Genomic DNA, 17,815 nt, shown 5'->3' with positions numbered 1-17,815 from the left:
CAAAACGATTTTGCAAAACTATAGTATTATATATATACTCGTATCACATAATATATAATAATATAATGCATGTATATCGTATAATCTAATATATCATATAATATTTACCAGACTCCTCTAATGATCCCTTAAATTGTCCACACTTCTTTAAAAAAACCTATACTTCTTACCCAGCATATAATGCATGTATATCGTATAATCTAATATATCATATAATATTTACCAGACTCCTCTAATGATCCCTTAAATTGTCCACACTTCTTTAAAAAACCTATTTTTCTTACCCTGCACTTGGGTTCCTGTCGATCCAAAAGCTTGGACTGTACTGAGACAGTAGAAAAAAGCGAAGAAACTGGGGGAATTTTACAGAAGCCCCTTCCAGCCCTTCGTTCCTCAAAAGGGGGTCTCAGCAGTTTGAGCCTGATCATTCGGAATAATTAGGTGTCAGCGCTCCCTTTAAAACTAATAAACAAATGAACGGATCGCACTTCAAATGCGCCAATAGCTACCAGTTTTATCCAGAAATAAATCTGAATTCGTGGAAAAGAAATCTTCAGTGATCCATTTAGCTATTTCAATAAGATATTATTTGGAACCATTTAAAAATTATGAAGATTACAGTAATATATTTATAAAAAGTTAGTAAAAAAAAAAAAGTATATAGTTAAAAAAAATTCCTAGCCCTGGGGCTTTATATCACTAGAACATCAAACACTTGAATTACGATGTGTACTTAGAAACGGACAAACGGACACCGACAGAAGGAAACCCCCTGGACCTGATAAATAATTCAAATATACCATATGATATACTATATCCGAATCTGTTCACTGTGTGCGCGCATGTGTGAGTTCCTTGCATCAGCGTGCGTTTGCGGTGAGGCAATCGATATTCATTCACTCGAAACCATGAATAGGAACGCAAGACGAAATGAAATCATGAACTGGCAATTATCTCGAGTTGCGCCTGCGCATGAACGCGGATGAAGACTTTTGAGGCTGAGAGGGGCGCATATATACTCTGGTATGTGGCTGGAGAGTCGGGGCAGAGAGTGGCAGTGACTCACCTTGATACAGGTATCGCTCGTATTAAATGCTGCTGCGGTGAATGTTGCTGCTGCTGCTGCTGCTGTTGTTGCTGCTGCTGCTGTTGCTGCTGCTGGTGGTGCTGCTGATGCTGCTGCAACGTGTTGCTCGCCACGGCAGCGGCTGCTGCGGCCGCTGCGGCGGCCACTGTGTTGGTCAGCGCACTGTTGACCAGCAGACTGGACCGCTGGCCGGCGTTGGCGCCACTCCCACTGCCCCCGGCGTCGGCCACGCCCCCCGCCCCCGCCGAGGAGCGCAGCTCCGTGTGCTGGTCGAAGCCCAGGCCACTGTCGTTGGAGTTGTCGCAGGGCGGCGGATGGGGTCGCTGTGGTATTCGCTTCCCGGGAACAATCTTGCCGGGACCCGCCTGGAAAAATGTTATAAATATTATATAGCAAACCAAAGTTAAAAACTACTTCAAATATAAAGCAGGTCTTGGGACTACCCAAGATTAAAGATCGAGTTGTATTACATGGTTTAATGAGCCGAACCCACCGAATTTTCAATTTAACCATTGAAAATATAACTCACAACTTACTATTTTATAGTAACTTTGCACATTTACCATATCCGTACTATTTTTTTAATAGTTTTACTAGTAAATACTATGTTTAAAAGTAAATATATACAGTGCAACCTTTATACTACTGTACTGCTTAAGAAATAGTACGCCTATAGTCACATAGTAACATATGGTAAACATAGAATCCAAATAGTAAAACTACTATAAAATAGTATTTTGCATCCATTTTGTAGTGGTTTTAGTTTTATAAATGCACCAAAAATAATCATTTTAATTAAAATGGTAACCATTTCATTAGAATTTCTAAAGGGTTCGATAGTATAGATGAGTATTTAAATATTATGTTCACCAAACCCTCATTTATATGGCGTCCCAAAACACATTGCTTACTCACCCTGGTGATGGTGTGCAGCTTTCCGGGCAATCCCTTACCCGGCTGTCTTTTCGATGGTATGCGAAATCCCTTCCGGTGTATTCGCGCACTCATTGTGGAGTTCGTGGACATGGTCATCCTCATGCCTGGAAGGTAAAAGTGTATGGTGTTACTACTTTTAAGTTGAGCACACATATCAAGAGTGGGGATAGATGGATGATAAATAGAAGTATAGATGATATATAAAAGTATACATAATAGATATAAGTATACATGAGGGATAGAAGTATAGATGATGGTTATAAGCATAGATAATAGATATAAATATAGATGATTGATAAAAGTATAGATCAAAGACATAAGTTAAGATGATAGATATAAGTATAGATGATATATAAAAGTATAGCTAATAGATATAAGTATACATGAGGGATATAGATCAAAGACATAAGTTTAGATGATAGATATAAGTTTAGATGATAGATAGAAGTATAGATGATATATACAAATATAAAAGATAGATATAAGTATAGATAGATGAGTATGTGAATAAAGCTTCAATTATGTACATATTTTTTAGAAACGCCTAGTTATATAGAAACATAACAGCTATAACACACAACATGTGATCTCTATTGGAAGCGAATCAAAGTTAATTCTCCCAGAGATCGCCCCATTTGCAGTTCCTTATGGCGAGCATCATTGAGACACAAAAGAACGGGAATCCAGATAGAGACGGACCAAGAAAACACTGTCTGGTTTGTGGGGCCCCCGTTCGCAAGTTGCAAGTTATATGCTAGGGAAACTGATAATGCTGCGACGCCCCTGGGGTGCATTGAACTCCGCCGGAGAGTGCGAACCCGGAGAGCTGGGGTCCGCAAAGCATAGAATCTGTTGCAGCTGTCACCAGGACGGTGGTGATGCCACTGCTGCATCCATTGTTGGTCCCAATTGAAGCTCAATTTGCATTCGCATTCCCGTTCGCATTTCAATTCCGACAGCAGTGGCCCTCCAAGTGCTCCACATGGAGCTCTTGCCTATAATGTATGTATCTGCACATCTACACGCTGTACAGTGTACACACATATCGTCTGGCTGGGTGCTGGGTGCTGGGTGCTGGGTGCTGGGCCCTGTTTGTGTATTATCACGGGCAGCGGAACAATGAGCCGGAGTCCGCCTGATAGTGATAAGGAAGCCAGACAAACCCGACCAAACCAAACCAAACGAACCCAGCCCATTGGCAGGCCCGCCTCCACCCCCCTTCTTTATTAGAACAGCCCCGACGTATGCGAGGTCGTATTTTTGGCTCGCGCCTCTTTATTTATTCATAAAAACATCGCAGAACATTTAATTAAAATGCAAATCAATGGCAAATAAAATTTGATAATTTTCTGGGGGGCGCAGGCGAGCGGAGAACGCCACTTGGGCCATGATATCTCCCTATAGAGGGGGCCTGGAATGTTTGTTGGGATAGGCCAAAGTGGGAGCAGGAAAAAGGGGAAACCGCAGCGATGGGCAGGCCAGGAAGGGAAGTGCTTCCCACAGAAAAACACAGCCCATATGCCCCCTGTACATCAAACAGGCTCCCCAATTATGACAATTTCCAACGCCCAACTCAAGCTGTTAGAAATCAACAGAGAAGTGAGAAATGCAATGGGTGACGGCAAATAAAAAGCATATTTCTGGAAACCCCAAAATTAGCCCGCCACTATTAGCCTAGTAAAAATTCTGACACCCTCTCTCCGAAATCCATTTAATTCCAGGGAAAGCTATGTTCCGTTCCTTAATTCCGGTAAAATCGTTAAGCAATTACGAGCCAATTTACGAGATAAGAATCGGGCAAACAATAGCGCCTTTGATAGCAGCAACGAAAGCAAACAAACTTTGATCTCCAATTACGAAGATTCCTCGGTGACGTGCGTTGCGCTCAAGAAATGTAGAGAAAAAACGATATAGGTGGTGGTATACAAATTAGGCAGGCGAGAAAATCTGTTCGACTCTTGGCCTTTATGATTCCATAAGTACAGAGCAGCACACATAAAAACACCCACGCGATCCGCACCCTTTCGGCCTAACCTTGGCTGAAAATCAAACAGGAAAACAAACATTTATGGTTGGGCTTGCGGAACGCGCCTACCTGTACAGCCGCAGCCGCAGCCGGAGCCGGAGCCAGAACCCAAGAACGGAACCCGGGAAATGGGCTTTACCTGGGACCGCTGCAGATAAGATCGCCTGGGATCAGCACACATATATGGGGGGGAGGAGCTGCGGCCCATTGTTTCCAAGGGGCTGCCAAACTGCCGTCTCATGCCGCAGATACAGATACAGATTCAGATACAGATACAGGCGTAGATACAGATACACATGCAGATCCCACACAGATAGCGCAGATACATGGATACGCTAACGATAGGACAATCCTCCATCATATCACTAGATATACTAGACTTTGCACTCAATTGGCTGACAAAGAGCTGACTGTGGACCTGTGGACCTGTGGATCTGAGGCGGTGGCATTAATTCAATTCCCGCCGGAGATCAGGGCGAGGTTGGGAGCACAGACCAACCTGGATAGTTAAACACAGATGTCGTTGGGTCGCCGCTCGCCAGTTCTATAATTAAACGCAGACTCCTCCGGCGAAATGACAGCTTTGGCGAGAGGTGAACCCTAAAAACAGATTGTCAATAAGACAGCGAATTAAGTGTATTGAACCCGCCTGACCCACTGCCCCCGCCCCGCCACTGCATTCCACCTCTATTGTGAAAGATGAGCCACGCCAAGGCCAGGGGTTCGATTTAATAGCGGAAATGAACGGGGAAGTCGGGCCCATTTGTTTGATTAAAAGGCTTTGCTCCGAAGCTAGCAAGAGTGCAATGTCTCACACTGTTTTTTAAACTCTTGGGTCCTGGTATAACCCCAAAAGAGTTACTAAACCCCACAAAAAAAGCAGAAAGTTAACATCGATTGTAGCGAAAGTATACCAGAGGCAGTGGGAAACTGAAGTTGTAGTACAAGACTAAAAATTTAACATTTTAGAGATTATTTTGTAGTGTAGAATTTGAAGTTGAAGTACTTAATATTTTTAAAACAAATATTTTAAATTTAAAAGCTTGGAGAGTATTCATTTAATACTCATCCTTTCTAAGCGAAAGTGCTACTCAAAAGTGTAGAATTAATGTAGACATAATAATGAAATGTAGGACAATTTTTTGATTATTTGTCTGATGCCTATAACTTCTTTAAAATCTATTGATTTTCAATTTTAAAAATGATAATTTGTACTTTTGAAACATAGAAAAAATAAATGGAACGTACTTATTCAATACCCTTATCGACGCGAAAGCTGTACACAAAAGTGTAGAATTAATGTAGAATAGTTGATTCCTAGGACCATTTTTTTATTCAATGTCTGATACCTATAAATTTATTAATATCTATTGAATTGCAATTTCGAAAGCGATAATGTGTGCTTTGGATCGTGTAAAAATGTAAGGAACGCACTTAATTAATACCCATCCTATCGACGCGAAAGCAGTACTCAAAAGTGTAGAACTAATGTAAAATATTTCTGTTTTGGGGCAATCTTTTCATTCAATGTCTGAGACCTATAACTTCTTTAATACATATTGATTTGCAATTTTAAAAGCGACAATGTGTGCGTTTGGAACATGGAAAGCGATTGTAATGTGTAAAACCAACATGTTTCTTGTTGTTCCTCCTTTAAGCACTTTCTCCCTTACATATCCAACTCCTTGCATTTGGAAACGAGAAATCGGTTAAATCCCACATCAATTCTGATACCCTAACCGCTTCCCAAGGCTCACACTCGACTATTACAAGCGTTTCTTCTGCCCGCCGATCTCGTTTGTCACCATCCAATTAGCGGGTTGGTCAAGTGCTTCGCCGTTTGATTGGGTGTCTCGGGGCTCTTGGCATTATTTTTACTGTTTTGCCAGTAATCTTATCGCCACGGCGAACGGCGAACGGCGAACGGCGAACGGCAAACCTGGCAACCAGAAGAACCAAGAACGAGCCACCCAAGCCCGAGCCCGAGCCCGAACCCAAACCCCAACCCAAACCCCTGATATGAAGAAAGAAATTGAATCACCGGCGACAACTGGCGCCTCCCGCGTAATTGGAGATTGGGGCGCTCGACACTTCTGGTTCGGGATCTCCGAGGCGAGGAGATTCCTGGCATGCCCAGGCGGACGAGCGGCCATATCGATTATGACACGTTATCAAGGGCGGGCGCAGCGAGGGATTTGTTTTCAAAGCAATTTCGGCGTGTTGCCGATAAGCCAGCCATTAGCATGGGATGTTGGGATAGTACAATATTTCTAGAGCCCAAGATCTGCGGCCTTTAGGAGCCAAAAAAAAAAAAAAGGTAACGTCATGTTGACAGCTGGCATTCCACAAAACTCAATCAGAATACAATTTAAGATATCATAGGAGAGCTTACATTTTTTGGACCCACAGCGCTGGTGGAATATCTTTATGGGGGGCTCTATAAGATTGATAGAAGTGCAGAACTTTGGGACCGTAGAGAATTCTTTGAACAGCAGCTATGACTCTACGGTTTTCCGAAATTTCACAACCAGTTGGTTCTTTCGAAGGGTTTCTAGCTATATGAACTGCTTTGGAGGAGCTACCCCTTGTAGATGGCAAAAGTTACATTTTAAATAGTACCTTTAACCTATCCTTTAACCTTTTCCAAAAGTTACATTTTAAATAGTATCGTTAACCCCTCCTGCGAAAATTCTGATGCTATATATCTGGATGGAGACGTACACCCAGCACTTCCTTACCGAAATTGCTTTTGTAGTGGTGTTGGTAGGCCTGGAAATTCGTGTTGCCGTTGCTGCCGCCGTTGTTGCTGTTGTTGTGGTGGTGGGCGTAGTGGTGGCCACTGCTGTTGTTGTTGCTGTTGCCGTGGCCACCCCCACTGCCGCTGCTGCTGTTGTTGCTGCTGCCGCCGTTGTGGTGGCTCAGATTATGCATTTTCGAGGGAATCCGATAGCCGGACTCGTAATGTTTATACTGATTGTAGGTGAAGCGCATTTTGATCGGCTCTCGCTGGACTCGCGACTAACTTACTCTAACGGCTATCTGGGGCGATTAACTTAGTTTCGCGCTCAGTGTTCCTTCACTCTTTCAACTCTCTGCTCGAGCTTCTCGTTCTCTTTTTGGGATAGGTGCTTTTAGTGTATTTTATAATTACGTTTACAGGCATCGATTTCGTTGTTTTCCCCTTGACTTATATTGTTTTTTGCTTTTTTTTTTTTTATTTGGCAAATATTGTTGGCACATTTAATTGTTTCTTTCTTCTGGCTTGTGTTTGTGTGTGTTGGTGTTTAATTTTTAATTAATTATTGTAGTTTTGGATGGGCTTTGTACATTTGTTGGCTGTTGCTTTGTTTGTTGTTAAACGCTTCTGCAGTTGTGGTAGTTGTGTTTATCTGTCAGCTAATCGAATGGAGGAGAAAGAAGACGTATTAGGACGCGGGAAAGCCGAATAGCCGGATGGCCGGATGGCCGGAATGCGAACAATATGCGTTTTATGAAATTGGGAAAAAATCCCGTATCGGCGCTTAGAAAACGCTCGTAAAACGAACTCAAATCGCCTCGAAAACAGGTTGAAAAGTGCGTTGTTTCGTTTTGTTTTGTTTCGGCACTTCGCCTTCTTTTCTCGCCCGCTTATTTATTTATTCATATGGCCGTTTGTTATTTTTTTTGTTTTTTGTTTTTTGTTTTTATATTTTTTACAGCTCGCTGCCGAAAAGCGACGAAACCGAAGCGAACGATGTAAAAATGCTGTTTTTATACACACAGCTTCTTTAATTGCCGGCGCGGTTCAAAGTCCAAGCGACAAGAAAAGGCAGAAATAACGAGGAGATCGCAATGGTTTAATAATCACTTGTTGCATATAGATAATGCCTGTGCTAACCGGGGGGCTGCCGGGGGACGCGGCTTAAGTGCATTGTTTTTCCCTTTCCCAAAACGGGTTTCGTTCGCCCCGGGCGCCTTGAGGAGCTGAACTCGCACCTCCTGTCCATCCGATCCTCCGACAGCTTCCTGGTCGCACCTTTTCGCTATCTTACGTCTTCCCGTTTACAGTTAGGGCTCGGTGTCGGAGAACTGGTTCCACCCGATCTAGAGATTCTTCCCCGTTCCGCTGGTCTGGGGGCCCTTTTACTTTTCGGGGAGGCATGTAAGGCCCTTCGGAGCGGCAAGTTCCGCAAGGTCTCGGGGTATTAAGGCCCCATCCTTTTAAAAACTCAGACATCAGCTCCAGTCGAACCCTCAGAACGAAAATAATCTTGCAATGATTGATCTTATTTACTTGAATGATGTAGAAGTAAAAGAATCCTTGCTTAAATTCATAAAACAAAACATTTTGTACCAAAATTATACCTGACTCTAGATTTGCTCATGTTCCAAATTAAATTTAAATTAAAAAAAAATTATATTGATTAAAAAAATGGGATTTAAATGTATTTACTTGAATGTTGTGAAAGTAAAATAATCTTTGTCTAAATTCAATCTGATTAAAATACATAAATTATAATGGTAATAATATAATATACCAAACTTTACAAGACTACCTAACAATGAACTCATCTTAGGAACTTTAAACCTGTCTTGAAATAAATTTAAAAAAAAGATCTTGTAATGCCTGAAAAAAATGGGATTTAAATTTATAATAATCCCTGTTAAAATTTAATTTGATTCGAATACAAACATTATAATGGTAATCAAATAACAATCCAAACATTACTAGACTACCTAACAATGAATTAATCTTAGGAACATGTCTTCAATTAAATTTAAAAAAATGGGATTTAAATTTATAATAATCCATTTTTAAATTAATTTCATCAAAGGAAAAAAAATAATAAACCAAACTTTACAAGACTGGCTGGCATGGCATTTTCCTTTAATTCCCTTCTGCTACCGAACTTGCCCGGCTTTTCCCTCAGTGCATTTGGATTTTAATAAACGACTTTAACGGCTAATCGAGGTGACACAGATAAGTGTGTTAGCACCGACCGACCCCGCCCCCTTCTCTGTAAGCCCCACCGCCCCCCCGGCCGCAGCTCCAACGGCCTCTGGCTCGGGCATGGATTGGTCTTTATATTTTTATTTTTTCGACAATCAAATGCCAAGGCAAGTTCTTGGCTTGATTAAATGCTAATTGAAATTGTACGGTGTGTTTATCAGCAATCGGCTGTACACTGGGTGTTCTGGGTGTAATGGGTGTAGCGCCGTCCGTTGGGCTTGTGAAAAATCATGATCTTGTTTCATTGACCCACATTGAACGTGTAATAAGCGCGCCTCAAGTGAGCAGAACTAAGCTGATCTTATCTGATCTGGGCACCTCGGATTGTTATTATTTGTTTTTAATTTTCGAGCAGGAAGCGTCGGGAAATCGGGGAGCCTAAGGCGGAAATCTCTTGGTCAGCTCTTATTTACTGACAGTCGTATGCCAAGACTTTGAGAAAATATTTGCTCAAAGTCAATACTTCAAAGAATGATTTCTCCTATTGGTTTTCGTAGAAAATCAAAAACTCCTAAAAAGTATTTAATCGAATTCTAGCAAAAGAGCCTAGCAAAAAATTAAACAAAGAGACCATATCTATAGGATATAGTCCTAACATTCCCCCTCGGGCTTGCCCTTAAATAACTTATTTTACCGAATTCTTCAATCACTTATGATAATCATCTCTTAAGTTCAGTTTTGCACATTTATTTTTGTGTTCTCCTCGTTTCTTGTTTTCTCGTTTGGCTGGGCTTTTCGGCCGCATTTGAATTTGTTATAAACAAAAGGTTTTTACGCGGTTTTCGGTATGCGGGGACTCACAGACAGCAAGTGAATTAAATGTGTATATAATTGTGTTGTATTTAATTTCTTTTTGGCGCTTGCGAGATTCTAGACGGGTTCCGGTTGCCTTCGTTGTGGTCCGTGGGTCTGGGGGTTCGCGACTGGAACCTACGCACAGGGACTGTCCGTAGAATTCTGCCCCGCAGCCCAAAAACCGATAAGATAAACCGCGCGACCGAGAAAAGTTACTTGGGTCTCCCTCAAAAAAAAAAAATTTGGGTAAAACCTCATAGTTAAAATGTAGATTTTGTCTAAAAGAAAAACTGGTTATCAATACTCTAATGCGTGGTATTAATTGGCATCGTCAAAAAAATCTTTAAAATGGATATCAACGAATTTCGTTGAATTATATTTTATTTAGTTCACAATCGTTTAATACATTATGAGGAAAAATTGTAATTTTGAAGACTTAAAGCTTTGTTTCCCAAGGAAAACCCAAGAACTTCATCTGAGTTTTATAGAGAATCATACCAATGTCGTCTTACAAAAATTAATTTTTATAGAACTATATTTCCTTTAGCTACTATTTACGGGAGTATTCGATTTACGGGAGTTTTCTTTCTACATTAGTTTTAATTTTGCATATTTTTATTTTGATCACTCCGCGATCAGGCCATCATTTTTGGTCTAATACAAAATGGGCACACAAGTTGTTATAACTTATATATTTTTTTTTTTAATAATAAACGTTAATTGAGCACAACATCGCACCAGAAAAAAAAGTGTGTAGAAAAGTGCGAGTTTTTAGCACGAGTTTGCTGGGGGAAGAGCCGTAGTCAAAGTTGTAAGCCGTACACCGCGGGCCGTAGGCCACAGAACGTAGGCGGCGAACAGTGAGCCGATGAACCGAGACCCGTAAACCGTAAGCCGTAACCCGGAGTTAGCCGTAACCCGTTGTAAACCGTGACCCGTAAGCGGAGAGCGGCGACGAGTGGCGATGCGAACACTTACGCTGAGATCGATGGACTGCGGCGGAAAAAGGTGGGCGCGCTATATAACTTTAGCGCAGACTCGAACCCAAGTATCCGAATCCGAACCCCGTTTGTCCGGAGCGCGGCGGAGAATTCTCTCTCGAGTGTCCGGGGTCCGGCGAAAAGAACGAATCACGAATGATGTGATGATGATGCTGAGCACAGAGCCGCGAGAAGAGAGTGTCGCCGGAGCGGAGCGGAGAGAGAGATGGAGACGGCGATGGAGCTGGAGCAGAGCAACAAGTGTACGCGTGGCCGAATGACGGCTACGACGACAACGGGTTTAATTGATTTCCATGTGTGCGTGAGCACAGCGCGCGCCTCGTTTCTATTTGCCGCTGCCGATGTTGTTTTTGTTATTTTTGTTGTTGTTCCTCCTCTTCTTGTCAGCACTGATTGCAAACGCAAATTGATAAAGCAGCCACCAAGAGAGCGGGGGAACAAGAGAGAGATCGGGAGCGGGAGAGCTATGGAAATCAATATCAAAATCAAAAGATCGATCTGCAACCTGCACACTCCACTCCATCTTCATCTCTTTTCGCTCCAATTTATGCTTCTGCCACCGCTGCGTATGCGCATTGTATTAGGGTGGACCCAGTGCATAAGATTATGGAAGCTAAACGTAGCATTATTTCGATGTTCTTCTTAGGAGAAAGACTACATTTTTTCACAAGCCATATTTATAGAAAACCTATATTAAAATCTATTTATTAGTTCACATTCAAATATAACTCTTCGATATTGGATTTTTTTCGATATTCATTCTGAAAGAAAGCATGCTTTAAGATTTATGACCATCTAGTGGGTGTCAGGTCGCATGAGTAATCTTTCATTTTAAAACACTTTATTTAAAACTCTACTTTTCCCCAGCTCCTGCATAAAGCGGTCCATCCCAAAGTGCGTATTTTTGCTGCGATTCGTGGCTGTTAATTAACACTAGACAGCACACGTTCGCTTTGCGGTCAATTGCAGACAGTCAGGGCCACTCTACAGAACGGAATGCCTACATAAGACCGCACATACAAACGCTGATAAGTGGACAAACAAACGAGAGCTAGCGATTAAACACTGTAGAAAACAATATTCTATATTTTCCTCTCAATATTTTTTTTATAATGTTTGTTAACCATGTCATTCAAGTAAATAAATGCTTGACTTAAAATGTTGTTTCATGAATTATACACATTTGTAGATTCTCTGGGTAAGTACATAAAACAACCCACGTATAGAAAGTTTTTTATTATTTGAAAAGGTCCAAACCACTAACTAATAATTTTTTTTAGTGCACCTGTGTAAACTTTTGCTTGGGCGCGAAAAACTATTTGGCAAGTGTGACCAAAAGGCCAAATTTAACACCAAGATATTGTTTTAATTTATGCGTAATTTGATTTCATCCATCAGATGTTTGTTTAAGTGCTTTTAACGAAAATAACATAAAAACGTTTTTCCATTTCCCCCCACATTTTCTAAATCTCTTGTCATCTTTAGGCATAAAATGCTATTAAAATCTGGTGAGCAGCTATAACGGTGAATTTTTGTTTTCTCGAAATTCGTTTGCCCCAAATTTGGTCACACCACAGTCACGCGTAACGAGGGGGGGAATTGGTGGGCTGATTTTTCGGCCCCACATGTCAAGTGGCTCAGCTGAGAATGAGCGGGCAGCTCCAGAGAGAGCGCTCTCTTTCTCCGAATGTACGCGAAGCACTCACGAAGCGAAACGACGAGCGATCGTGCCAACAACAATAGGATCAGCAATGGCGTTAATTTCTTATTGGTTGCCGATGGCGGTACAGTGGGTCGAAAAAAGAAAACGCATTAAAAATAAGGATACAAAAAAAATGGTACATATGGATAAAAAAAAATATAAAAAAATCTCATAGGTATAAGCAACGTTTGATACGTTTTGTTAAATATATTAAATCATTTAGTATTTTAGCCCATTAAATTTCATTTAACTTATAGTTAATTTACATTAAGAGAGACAAATTTGTATTCCCATAATTAAGACCCCTTACAAAATATGAATATTATTTAAACTAAAACTTACATACATTTTAGTAGTTAGTAGGCTTAAGCATACAAACGATAATTTATTTTATTGTTTCGGACACTAATTAATACCATTAGGTCCACTGTGTCAAAAGATAGCAACAAATCTAACAGTAACAAAACAAACACGGCAAACAACACATGTAAATTGTTAACGCCGACGTCACCATGAGTGGCGGCGCAGTCGCTGGTGGCAGAGGTCGCTGGCAGAGAAAAGAGAGCACGCGCACACCTCAAACCGTGTTATCAAAACAACAACTAACAACAACTACAACGGCCCAGTGATGATAGTTTTTTGATATTTTTCGGCTTAACATTGAAAATGACTGGGGAGGGGAGCGGGGGTAGAGAGGGGCTAAGCAAGAGCAAAATGGGGAAGGGGAGGGAAGGGGGAGTAGGAGGAGGGCAAACAGGGAGCGTGTGTGCGAAGGTAACTTCAAAATAGAGCCACACACATACGCACACACACGCGCCCAACAATGCGCATACGCAGCGTTGACGCCCATTTCTTTTCTCTCGCCTTATCAAAGATAATACATAATAAAACCCCGAATATTTGCTTTTGGCGCTTCCTTTTCCCACAGAGAGGATAAGAGCGAAAAAACACGATCAAAACAAAACAATTCATTGTAGTAATTTCTCGGTTTTAAGGCTAATATTTCTAATACATTATAAAACACCCAAAGTAATACAAAAATTTATCTAAATAAATTGCAGATACTATGCTAGATTCGATTACGGATAAAACTAACTAATTTGCGTTGAAATTTAAATTATACTTAGCATAGAGAGATAAGAAAGAAAAAAACTTGATTAAAATAGAGCAATTTAATTATAGTAATTCCTCAATATTAGAAGTAATATTTTAAATACATTGAAACACACACAAAGTAATGCAAAAATGTATCTAAATAAATTCCAGATACATAATCATAACCCAAATATTTGCTTTGGCGCTTCCTTTTCTCCTAGAGAGGATAAAAAGAAAAGAAAAAAGGATCAAAACCAAACAACTAATTATAGTAATTCCTAGATTTTAAGAGTAACATTTCAAATACTTTACAAAACATCCAAACTAATATAAAAAAGGTAAAAACATAACAATTAATTATAGTATTTCCTCGATTTTAAGAGTAATATCTCTAATACACTAAAAAAAACACCCAAACTAATAAAAAAAATGTATCTAAATAAACTCCAGATACTTTCCTAGATTCGATCACGGATCGCACTAACTAATCGATCCCAAATCGCAGTGCGTAAGCGCGATTTGCGTTGAAATTTAATTAATACTTAACATTTTTAATGGCCACCCCGCACATTTGTCACTCGGCGATGTATAATTTATAACATTTTGTTCGTTGACAGAATACCTCCTACCCCCTACATAAAAAAACTGCCCCCATTTCCCCCCAAAATAATATGATGATTACATCTCGTGTATTTGCTGATTGTTGTGTTCGCTGATTGTTCCGACTGTTCCGATGAATGTATTATATTATACCCTACTTTTAGTGCGTTGCGACCTTAGCAGTGATCATAGCCAGCGACAGCCACAACAACGATAATAAACCAACAACCACATACAATATACCTGGGTATTTGTCAAGGTTCAAGGTTACAACCTGCACTTATTAATACGGTTTATTGTACTTTTGTTTCATCACCTGCACCAGTAGTTTCAGTAGTACAACCTACAAAAAAAAAATAACCAGAGCAGCAACGACAACAAACAACTACAACAATAGTTACTTGACCTGGAGGAGCAATTGGCTTCTATAATTATTTATACGATGTTTCATTTGTTTCGGAATTTTACCAGTTTCCGAAGTTGCAACGAGAAAAATAAAACACCAGGGGTACAGGAATAGGGGTGTAAAAAGTACCAGGTCTTGAAGAACTTCGGGATCTCTAATGGAATCCCAAAAAGAAGCGTAGGAATACTAAACCAGGGCTACGATCTTTGGGTAGATGGTAGCACATCTTGAAGAATTTCGGGATCTCTAATATAGTTGCAAATAGAAAGCCTAGTAAAACGATCTATTAGTTCATTATAGGGATTTTTTAGTCCGCGATCTTTGGATAGATAGAAAATGGTTTGAAATCTTATTCCCAAAAGTTTATTGCCATCAGTTTGGCATTCAGCCTTATAGACTACAGCCACGAACCGCACTGTCTGGCAGGCGCGTATTTTATTTAATTTGTCTCGCTTCGATTTGTTTCGATTGGCACTCTAATTAGTATAGCTCAAAAAATTGCCAAATTATTTTCAATCATTTGTCTCCGCATTCTTGTTTTTCGCGTCTCGTTTTTTTTTTAATATTCCGAATTGGCCAATGGGAAATCGGGCAGAGATCTCGATATAAGACCCTTGCTTTCTGCCGGAGGCGGCGCACCGAATAAAATATTTTCACATCCAACGGATGCTGTACATTATGTGATATATCACTATACATGCGTAGCCCAATATCTTAATCATGTTAAATGTCTAATCACGATCTCGAACGATTTATTTCGTATCGATTAACGCGATTCCTACTCTTCTTTTCCCTTTTTTACCTATCCAATATTCCCTTTTGACTCGCAACGCCACGAACAAACGCTAACTTAAAAAGTAAATAAAACAAGAGTAAAAAGCGTAGAAAAGAGTTTTTAATCTTTTTTTAAATAATTTTTTTGGTCAAAGAATGTTTTTGACAGCGAAATCGTTTGGATTTAAAGTTGGTTGCTATAAGCATTTTGTGCTATTTTCACGAAATTTAATTTAAAATTGGAAATTGTGAACCAGCTTAATCGATTTTATGGTTATGATTTCTTAAAAAATCATGTTTAAAATTTTAGTTTGGAATTTGCAATTCTGCAGCTAAAAATAATTCCCATGGCATTCCTTGTTTAGGTAGATAAACCAACAATTGTTAACAAATCTTTTTTACATTTTCGGTAAACAATTTTACTATTTTGTACAGCAATAAAAAAAACGAAACACCAGACACGAAATGTTATTGAAAACGTTTTGCGTATGGCGCTTTTTTTACGGCGGCTGCTGATCGTAAAAAGTAAAATCAACAGACAGAAAAATCGCAAAAAATCAAATTGTTATTCCCCGTTGCACGTACAACAGGGGTAAAAACAATAACAACACTGCCGAACTTCAAAAGACACACAAAAACAACAATCAAGGAAAAGAGTTTAGCGCTTTTTTTCTTCTTGCTTTTTGGTCTCCGTTCTTTTATTGTTTAATTAATTTGCCTAAATTTGTTGTAATTGTTTTGCTGACTCTGCCGTTTGATTTAATTATAGCAATGGCAAAAGCAGTAGAAGAGATATCACGCATACGCCGCATTGGCCGCCGGTGATCTCAGCTGTTAAGCGCATGCTCACTTAACAGCAGCCGCAGGGCAGTAACAGCCACGTTAACGCTGGCGTTAACAGCCCCCATACCATCGTCATCGGCTTTTATATAAAGTGGCAGCCACTCGTGGTAGTGGTCATTTATCGCCGTACAGCCTTCCCAGAATCAACTAACATTTGGCACACTTTGATGAAGGAAATTATGAAGAATCCTAGAGTTTCGATTAAAGTATTCTGAGTATAAGTCCAAATAAATATTGTTATGATGTTAAGTTTTGATCACAAAGCAGACTTCAAGTTAAAAGGATAAGTTGTTCTTAAAAAGTGTTCAAAAAGTCAATTTCAATTTTAAAGTTACACTTATTTGCAATTTTACCCACACCTTAACATCAGTTTCTTTTAAATTTTTTGGCAATTAAGAACTTTCTTGGTCATTCTTTTGGAAAAATACAGGTTTTAATAATAATAAAAAACTTTAATTCGAATGGTTAATTTTTTTTAAGAAGTGTTGATAGGGCAATTTAAATTATCATTGGTATTTTAATTTATTGTCCCACTATTACTACTAGATTCTTTAAAATTTTTTAATATAATCCCAAAAAAAATTATACAACCAAATTTGAATGAACCATTTTATAAACGCATTTTAAATTTATTTCCTTAATTTTGCCCTATGCCTTATCATCAGTATTACAGTTTATTGTCCACTTCCGAAGGCCATTAAGAACTATACTGGAGATTCTTTGAAAATATTATATACACAAATAGATATTAAACACCATCAACGCAAATTTTAAGTTAGGACTCCCAAATCGAACCACCCCTTATCACCCGCATTTCGTTTTATTGCCCACTCCCATTAGCAATTATGAAAATCACAAGATTCAAGAGCATACAGTTCGAGAGAGCCATGAACGGGCACTCGAGAAACCGAAACCCCTGATCTCCGGCTCCTGGCCTCCCCACACAACACCATACATAGGTAATCTCCTCCGGGGCTCTGCTTCTTCTTGCACTTAATGGGAATTATTGCGCGTGTCTTCTAATCGCCAGTTTCTTTTCTAAGATTATGCAAACGCGTTTCGGGGCGGACAGACAGCGATAAGGCGGGGGGCAGTCGAGGTGTTCCAGGGAACCACCGTAGCACACCATGCCACACCATATCGTATCATATCAGCACACACCAGGGCCAGGCCAAGAACCGAGAGATCGGCGACTAATTCCCAGTGCCATACCCCCAACATCAGAGGGAGAGAGATTGCCGGGTTGATAGGCGATTTGCTCGAGTTTCGCCCATGTTTTCACTTGAGGTCTTGCGTCGTGGTTCACATCTTGAACTTCCGGGGGATCTGTGTTTATTTCGGGCGAGAGTACCGATGTGTGCCTGCGAGTGGGGTTGGCAAGTGCTCCTTCGTCGCTCTTCATCACGTGGATGGACGCAGTTTGATAACAGGGCATGACAACCACACTGTCCCCGGTTTATTTTTGCAGCAGCAGCTGAAAATATGGTTCCATATCGCGCGGCATCGCTTGTATCATATGTAAATGGGCCACGCCCACCGTTCTGAGCCAAAGGGGAGGAG

The 17,815-nt window shown here is 40.2% G+C and overlaps 1 protein-coding gene across 7 annotated transcripts in view; it reads right to left on the bottom strand.

The window, feature by feature from the left end:
* The window catches only part of LOC108023948 (homeotic protein female sterile), a 47,173-nt gene that overhangs the window by 15,432 nt on the left and 13,926 nt on the right, over positions 1–17,815 (bottom strand). For 3 of the 7 annotated variants that reach the window (XM_050890517.1, XM_044093443.2, XM_044093440.2), the window contains 2 exons: positions 2,003–2,127; positions 1,067–1,452 (listed from right to left, as the gene is read on the bottom strand). In XM_050890517.1, the coding sequence (XP_050746474.1) occupies positions 1,067–1,452; positions 2,003–2,127 (511 nt within the window). Of the gene's footprint in view, positions 1–1,066; positions 1,453–2,002; positions 2,128–6,787; positions 8,356–10,332; positions 10,352–10,812; positions 10,932–17,815 lie in introns of those variants that run through there. The other 4 variants (XM_050890516.1, XM_017093639.3, XM_044093444.2 and 1 more) reach the window with 4 other exon arrangements.

The sequence above is a fragment of the Drosophila biarmipes genome, chromosome X (assembly GCF_025231255.1).
Source record: "Drosophila biarmipes strain raj3 chromosome X, RU_DBia_V1.1, whole genome shotgun sequence".
In the NCBI taxonomy this organism is placed as follows: Eukaryota; Metazoa; Arthropoda; class Insecta; order Diptera; family Drosophilidae; genus Drosophila; species Drosophila biarmipes.
This window is presented reverse-complemented; position numbering and strand designations above follow the sequence as displayed.